An 8,205-nucleotide genomic window follows, 5' to 3' on the forward strand; every position below is an offset into this window, starting at 1 on the left:
CAGACCTTCCCACCATCGAGTGGTTGGGATTTTCTCCAGCTACACAGTCCGGCACGGGAGGTTGTTCACGAATGACTGTACACGATGTATCAGATGGCAAAAGTTCAACGCCAACTTCGTTCTTCGTTCATATCGTCAAATACGTCTGCAGTTATCGAATTTGTTTCCGATAAGATAAGCCCACGAAAAGGACTCATACAGCGATAGGTAATTTACGACCCCTATAGGTTCGCTTGTCTCGTGCAGATATTACATTGGGCCACAATAGAAAGCATGTCATCATGCGTCAGCAACTTGTGAGACCACGCAGTCCACATACGATGAATGAAAATGGTAGAAATTTGTTTTCTTTAAAAAAAAGGAACACTTCTATGGAAATACATTTATTACTCGCAGGGTTGTTTGTTGCATGTTGTTGTGGCTATCCAATATGTTCCCGCGATTTCTTTTCTCGCCTATCCTTCGGCTACCGTACCAGTGTGTCTTAATTCCATCTCCATTGTGGCAGAATCTATTTGATGGCCTCGTCACCCTTTCACCCTTTCTTCTCTGTACACATTTTACATCCCTTCGGTCCACGATCGGATCTTGCAAACGCGTTTTAGTAAAAACCAACGTAGAACATGACGTAGAGCGACGAAACTAATGCGCCTATCAACTAACTAAAGGTTACTGAAAAACTATGTCAGTTTATGTACAGAATATTGTTATTTGTTCAACTTCAAAGCTTCAACTTAAATGGGGTTCAGTTTAACTCAATTCTTCGACTTAGAATGCCCCCTTCTAGGAAGTTCGAGTTTGCTTGACCCGCGGTTTGAAAGTGGTCAATAAAGAGAAAAAAGATGAAACTAATGCACTTTATCTTATTTCCTGCACATTTTCTTCTCCTGCAACTAACTAACTACGAAATTGCAAAGATTTGCGTATCAATTAATCAGTATAACTCCTACTATGTACAAAAGCTAACGTAACTAGTGCAAGAAGAAAATAAACCGTACCATTTCGAACTAAAACCGTTCAAAATATTCCGCATATTGTTTTGCTTAATGGTACCGGGGCATTTGTCCTCCTGTGACTGGTCAGGGGTTTGCTAGCGGTGGACCTTCCAAGAAAGTCAACGGTTCGTTGAGATTAGCGTTTTTCTTTGCCCTTCCTCATCCTAAAGATTCTCGCTTGGTTAGCTCGGCTCGACATTGTTCCTGCATTTTTTTTTCCACCTAAGGGTAAATTTCCTTCCGACTCTTCGATTCTGCTCGTTTGGTTTCATCCATCGTTCATGAACGAGTTTGTTTTTTCGTTTGCATGTGTTTCACAAATATTCTTCAATACGAATAAGGCACTTTCTATGGAGAAGTCAAATAAAACACCTACTTGAGAGATGTGTGTACCATCGTGTAGTGTTGTTGTCCGTTTGGTTTTGTTTCTAAATTCTATTACCGTTAGTATTGCGCATTCGTGATAGGGGATTGTTTGTTTCTTATCAACAAAATGAAGAGATAGAGAGAGAGAGAGTTAGAGATGGTTGTAAATTTAAAATTCATTAAAGTGATGCAGTGCTAGTCATGCAAAGGAGAGTAGACATGTGCTTGTTTTTTTTATATCGGGTAAAGAATGTGTTAGAGATAAATAGCTATTTTATCACGCTACAATGCTTATTGTTTGGATATGTTACTAGTATTTTTCGTTTGCATATTTGCTCGAACGTCTGCTTCGTGCGATAAGATAACAAAGTTCTACATTTCTAATTGCGTCAGCTTTTGGGGCTTGTTATACGAAGCGTTAATGGACGACCATCGAACGTTGTGTAGTACATCTGAAAACAACCCGAAATGTGATTTTTCCATTAAACTGTTTCCACAATGGATAAATAAAAGCTGTGCATCGTAAAAAAACTCATATGTCTTTGAAAACAGTGCAAAGCGGAAAGGCATGTATCTTTACAAAAGCACTACACACGAAACTATATCAATCATTCATGAGCAATAGTTTAGGGTAAGATTCTTGTTGCTTTAAGAAGTTTTCCTTGTGTTTTTTTGATTGCATTCCTTTAAAACGTGTCATATTGTTTTCTATGTTACTTTTTATCTATATTCTCTCTTTCCTCGATCCCTCAAAAAACAAACTAAAAATGTTATCAATAAGGTGTATGGGTTTTCCTATCCTAATACACCTTTATGCGAGCTTTTAAGGATTGTAAAATGTCTAATGTTTTTCCTTAACGTTTCTTTTGCATCTTCACCTCGTCCTTCGTCATTGGTTGGTCGTTCGTTATTAAATTTCCTTTTCTATTTAATTTGAGTTACACTAACTCCGGTTGGTAACTGAAATAACTGGATCGTTTGTGAAGATGTGTAATGCCATCTTCAAGAAGGTATGATGTATGATGAGAGTAGCATGTAAAAGGGAATAGGCTTGTTTTGAGAAGCATGTTTGGGGGAGTAGGAATACCAAATGCAACCGTATTTGATGGATTCATGTGTTGTGTTTGTATTCCGTACGCATTTTCTATCACATCCAGCATCATTCTGTTTCATCCTCATTTTATCCACATTGAATAACACGAAACATTGAAATGACTATGCTTGTTGGGTGCTTCACGGGGTGCAACAACAATACGGGGGGGGGGGTCTCTTCCGATCCTTTGCTGCGACGAGTGAGTCGAATCGAAAATGACTATGACTGGGGAAAAGTGTGATTTTTGCTTCTAAATTTACCTCACATTCAGATCTTCACAATATCGTGGTTTTTACACACTAGAGATTTGTTGTTGACGCAGTTTAAAATTAAATCATAACTAATAAAAGTGTTCTCATATAATATCACTTGTACGGGGCCCCGTTCCAGTCCCCCGACAGATCTTCCAATTGCTGCGGGGACACTCTGGCCACCACTCGGGACAGTCGTCCCAGATGGCGTCGAGATGAGTTTGTCCCTCACTCTACTTGTTCCCCTCTTACGTGTACATACTTACATAAAAATACGCAAGATTCTTATACCCTGTAGACTCCCCTGTTCGCTGCAAGGCCATGGACCATGCGCTCATCATCGGCGTCGGCGACGGATGTAGCCTTTCGGTTTGCCCTTCTTGCGCCGGCTACTGACGTGCGGCCGGTACGGTAGTGCACCGTCGCCCGATAGCGGCGAGATCACCGACAGCGAAGACCATCCTCCCGAGGATGATGAGATCATGGTCCGCGAGCGTCTACCACTTAGAACACTACCACCACCACCACCTGCATGATTACTAGCACCATTACCACCATCACCACCATTAGTACTATCGCTACCAGCACGGTCGTTGGCCTTATACTAATGTTGTTTCCCCTTCAACTATACAGCACAGCCCTTGCGCGTTCCGTACATGACCTGCAGCTCCGGGTAGATGATCTTCTTGATCAGCTGGTTGGTTTTCGCCGCCAGCATGGCGCGCTTGGGGTCCTTCTTCAGGACCTTGATGCCCGGCTTGTGCACCAGGAAGCCATTGTCGAGTATGTGGAAGTCGTAGTCGAGGACACAAAGCGCATAACCCTGAAGCGAAACATCGGCAATTAGTAAAACCTCTCATATCATGTTAGTTTCCTTCTTACTTGTGTCATTTTATCACTCTTCCCTTCCCAACTTAATCGTTCGTCGTAGTGCGGGTCAGCGTGCGTTCCAATGTAGATTGGTTCCCAGTGCACGAAGTAACCGATACGTTTGCCAATATGAAACACGCCCAAATCTGCAACCACAAACGAAGGGAGATTAATTAAACCCCGAACGATGCTCCGGTGTATGTAACGTGAGCCCATTACCATCGGTTTCGTTGGCTGCTATCCATTCCTTGGACTTCGGCACTCCGTGACAGCTGGAGCAGACACGCTTGTGGAAGGGAATCGCTTTACCGCTGCGCAACAGCTCCTGCAGCTCCGCCTTATCCCGTGGCACCGGTGAACTATTATCTACCTCAAATATCGGCAGTGGAAAGACTCTGAAAGAGCAGAAGGGTGTTATAAAATCGTTTCCAGATTGTTATACATACACCTACTACATACCGTGGATTCTTGCGCTGCAGAACGGGCTCGTTCCGCGCGATCATTTCGAGAAATTTGTGCACTAAGCCCGGATTGGGATACAATTCGATATCGCTAGCTAGGAGAAAGTGCGTCATCGCTGCATCGCGTGCAATGTTGCGACCGACGTTGACGGGATAGAGCAGCTTCTTCTGCGTCTTGTACAGCTGCGCCGCGGACACGTTGAAGTACGGTACCGCGAGCGAACAGTTGTACGGTGTGTCTAATACTTGATTGTGTTTAGGAACCTGGAAAATATTTAACAATTGTATTAGTTCTCTCACTTATCCTCCAGTTAGTTCCGAAGAAGGGCGTTCAAAATACTTACAAATTTTGGAATATGTTTACTACTAAAATAAATATGAAATGTGACAAACTGTCGCACTAAATGACTCTCTGGTATGCAGTCTCTTAAATATTTTATCGAATTGATCGTGGGCACAAAATCCGTACCGGGCGCATGAAGCGCAAGGCTAACTGGGGCATTCCACCTGTGCGGAAGAGAGAGAGAGAAAAGGGAAACGGTTCAGGTTAGTTCCATTCGTTCCTGGGCATTCGACCATTGGCATTCGGTTCTACCTTTCCAGCAGTGGAACTAAATTGTCCAGAAACGTGTAGTCGGCGTGTGTTGTGTAGGTGATTGTTTCGTAGCACCGCAGGTCACCGTGTTCGGCTCGGATGTAGTTCTGCAGCACCCAGAAATCGCCCCGCTGGCCGATGTACGGCTCATAGTCGCGGTCATGACAGTTTAGCTGGGACCTTCAGGATGCACAAGAGGGGGTGGGATAGAGAGCACAATGGGTTGGGGTCAACAACGGGGTTCTTTTCCGTTTGCGCGAGGTATCTATCGGATTTCTACTTACCGCAACTTGGCATCCAAATCCATGGAAGCGGTGGTGGAGAAGATGTCACTACCGTTCAGCACACCCGTGGCCGCCGCTCCTGGCACTCCGCCGCCGCCACCACCGGCCGCCATCTGCTGGGCCTGATCCTGGTAGAGCATATCCAGCTTCCGGACGGTGTTCCTCTCCGTTGGCACATCGAAACGACTATCGTCTACGTTACTGTTATCTACATCTCGAGTTTCTGGCATCGCTTGCTCCTGCTGCTGCTTTTGCTGCGGCGTTCCTCCTGCCACGAACTGATGCTGCTGCTGCTGCTGCTGGGACGGTGCGGCCACTTCCTGAACACCGATCTGCAATCATATCAGGGGGGGGAACAACGGATTGCATCAATCATATCGTCTCTCGCTTTTGTGCGACGCTCACACGCAACGAGTGTCGTCGTTGGTGACCCAATTTCCGTTCCGTTCGTGCCGCTTGACTGATGAAGTCACGTCCACAAGCAATGGCCGAATGCCAACCGATGCTAATGCCCCTCCCTCCCCCGCTATATCTCTACCTAATTTCCTTCCGCAGCCGGAGCGCGTACCTTATCCTCATTTGTCATCGAAGGCACACTAAATGATGCCTTGCACGGTGACACACTAAGCCAGGGAGGGAGGAGGATTCTTCGCCGTTAAACGGTCTTCCCCGGTGAAGGTTGCCACTACACTCTCCAAAAAGACACATAAATATGAACTTCGCACCGCAAACGCTTAAGAAAAGCTTTCCATCGGTCATGTCACGGTCATTTATATTCCCCGGGGAACAAGCTGGCATTCCCCCGGTGCATACTCCGATGTCGCATTGGCAACTTAATTCCGAGTGCACAAAATCTCTTTGTCCACCACCATCTCCACATCCACCCTTTTTGCATAATTGATAGCGCTCGCGATTTCGATGTCGCGAATCTGCAACGGCCCGAGAGAGCTTTCGGGCAAATATTTATCATCTGCTATTGCCTGATGTTGGCCCGGCCATAAGACGTACATGCTTACCACCGGGGGGCGGACGCAATGCAGAGCAGCGTCCGGTGTTCGTGATGTCGGATTCCGGACCGAAAACTGCCGCACGCGGGAGGATTACGGTTAATATGTCAAACGACCCGGTCGAGTGAATTCCGTGTGTCGTGCGATAGTGTTCGCACAAAAGGAACGCGGCGAAAAGCACAGTTAGCCGACACCGCCACGAATCAGGTGTACAACGACAGCCAACGAGGAAAAGAAGAGAAATCTGTTGGCCAAAAAATGTGCGGTTTGCCATTTCCGATCAGACCGCCCGAAAAATGTGTCCTAAAAAATGCCACTTTGACGATCAAGTTGATTCCGAATTCCAGCACTGGCTAAAAAAAGGAAGGAAGGAAAATTTGTTACGTTGTGGTGTTTCCGATTGCATCGTGTTTTTCTCTCGTGGCACTAATTGGGATAAGAACGTAGGAGAAACCTCTACTTTTAGGATTTTTTTTTACTTTTGATGAAGACGTTCTTTCGCTGCTCGTGGATTCATAAAATATGTCGTTTCGCGAAACCTGGCGAGTTTTATCGTCCCAGTCTATGCATATTCGTCAGCTCGATCAAAATCCGCATCAAAGATGGATGATGGATTCCGAAGAATCAACGCAGAAGTTTTTATTATATCCGTTCGAGGTCGAGCATTGGAAATACGAGTGATAAAATGAATCGGGCCATCTAAAAAACATGCAAAAATAACCAGTTTTTGAATGTGTTGAAAAAATCGAGGGATTTCATGGGAGTGGTACAAACAAGAACTATCGCTTGATTAAATTTTCTCATTTTAAATGGAAGCATAGAATTCCGGAATCATGAACTCTACCGCTCAATAAACGAGCGGATTCACTGTTTGAATATTCATTAGCATTTCCCATTTCTAACTCTCGTTCCTCCAAACCAACAACCGACTGTGAGTTCTTTAGCTTGGAGTAGAGTAGAAAAAGGCCTCGTTCTAATGCCACCTTCCCCAAACGAATGCAAGAGGCAAAACACGATGCAATTCTGGAAACCGAACCTCAACGCAATCATCTCACGTCGGACAGACGGTCCGACGGCACCATTAGTCATTTATACCATTTACGACCACGAGCCGCGCCGCTGTTGAGTGGCGCAGATTGCGGACCTTCGCGACGACGCGACGGATTTGGAGTGATTCAAATGCAACTGTCGTTACCACATAAAACGGTCCAAAAACAGATCCAACAGAGTGATGTGCTGTGGAAAAAGGGGCCACAGACGGGGAGCCCCACAATGACCATGGAAGGCATTATATGGCCGTACACTACACCACGCGGGGGAAAATCTCCGTGGCGAGGTTTTGCCACCACGTGGACGAGAAACATTAACCTTCATTAAGCGACCGACCTATGGCCGTTGCGCCTCACGTGCCCGTGGATGTGGGGGATCGTTTTTCATCCTCACGTGACACGTCCCCTCTTTGGCCGCTCTTTGGCGAAAACGTTAACCTTGCGGCGTTAGGGCGTGGGCCAAAACTTACCCCATTTTCCTGAATTTTTAATATTAAACTACTCTGCGCCTGTTCGGGTGATTGCTGATGCTGCTGCTGTTGCTGCTGTTGCTGCTGCTGAAGAAGCTGCTGTTGCACGAATATCTGCTGCTGTTCCTCCAATATTCGCTGCTGCTGATGTTGCTGCGCCGTCGGATTGTATGGCTTGTACTGGGCCGCGGAGGATGCGGGCTGCTTGAGCACCTCATCGGAGATGATGTAGGCCGGTCCGATGGCAAAATTGCCGCTCCCGATCAGCAGGTGGCTGCCGATGTACAGCACCACCGCCACATTGATCAGGATGCTGCAGCGCAGGAGCCAGTTGCGACGCATTCTGATGACGTTTGGGAGCTTCAGTTTGGGGCCGTTTAGTGTTTACTTGGGGTGCACCGGAAAAAAATAGCTTTCAGACACTGCTGCAGGCGTCTCTCTAGTAGAAGCTACCGATCGGCGAAATGTAGCGTGGAGTTTAGCAGTTGATTGAGATTCCGAAGGATAGTTTTTCCGTTTGGTCCAACAATCTGGCAGCGTTGAAGAGGGAAGGGAGAGCGAAGGGCCTCGTTGACTTGCTGCGTGCACCACAGACTGGCAAACGGCGATGTGCGCCAAAGACAGAACTTCTAGTCCGTTCGGTGGCAGATCCGATTCCGTAACATTCGACACCTCCACGGCTCAGTCTCCGTCTATGGCGGTCCGGGGCTTCACGGTCTCGCACGAAACTTGCATGCACAAATCTATGTCATCGTTTTTAATAT

The 8,205-nt window shown here is 46.3% G+C and overlaps 1 protein-coding gene across 1 annotated transcript; it reads right to left on the reverse strand.

The window, feature by feature from the left end:
- Window positions 1-565: 565 nt before the first annotated feature.
- LOC131261942 (beta-1,4-glucuronyltransferase 1) lies at window positions 566-7,909 on the reverse strand. Its single transcript, XM_058263814.1, has 8 exons — window positions 7,442-7,909; window positions 4,916-5,247; window positions 4,632-4,811; window positions 4,381-4,543; window positions 4,035-4,300; window positions 3,795-3,970; window positions 3,588-3,721; window positions 566-3,528 (listed from the first exon to the last, which is right to left on the reverse strand). Exons 1-8 carry the CDS (start codon window positions 7,781-7,783, stop codon window positions 3,331-3,333), a joined length of 1,791 nt encoding a protein of 596 aa, XP_058119797.1. The 5' UTR covers window positions 7,784-7,909; the 3' UTR covers window positions 566-3,330.
- Between the last annotated feature and the right edge of the window lie 296 nt (window positions 7,910-8,205).

This window comes from Anopheles coustani, chromosome 2 (assembly GCF_943734705.1).
Source record: "Anopheles coustani chromosome 2, idAnoCousDA_361_x.2, whole genome shotgun sequence".
Lineage (NCBI taxonomy): Eukaryota > Metazoa > Arthropoda > Insecta > Diptera > Culicidae > Anopheles > Anopheles coustani.

Coding starts and splice junctions, on each gene's coding strand:
- LOC131261942 (XM_058263814.1), bottom strand. CDS start 7,783: ATGCGTCGCAACTGGCTCCTGCGCTGCAGCATCCTGATCAATGTGGCG. Junction 5,248..7,441: donor TAAAAATTCAGGAAAATGGG/GTAAGTTTTGGC, acceptor ATATGATTGCAG/ATCGGTGTTCAGGAAGTGGC. Junction 3,722..3,794: donor AGCAGCCAACGAAACCGATG/GTAATGGGCTCA, acceptor TTGTGGTTGCAG/ATTTGGGCGTGTTTCATATT.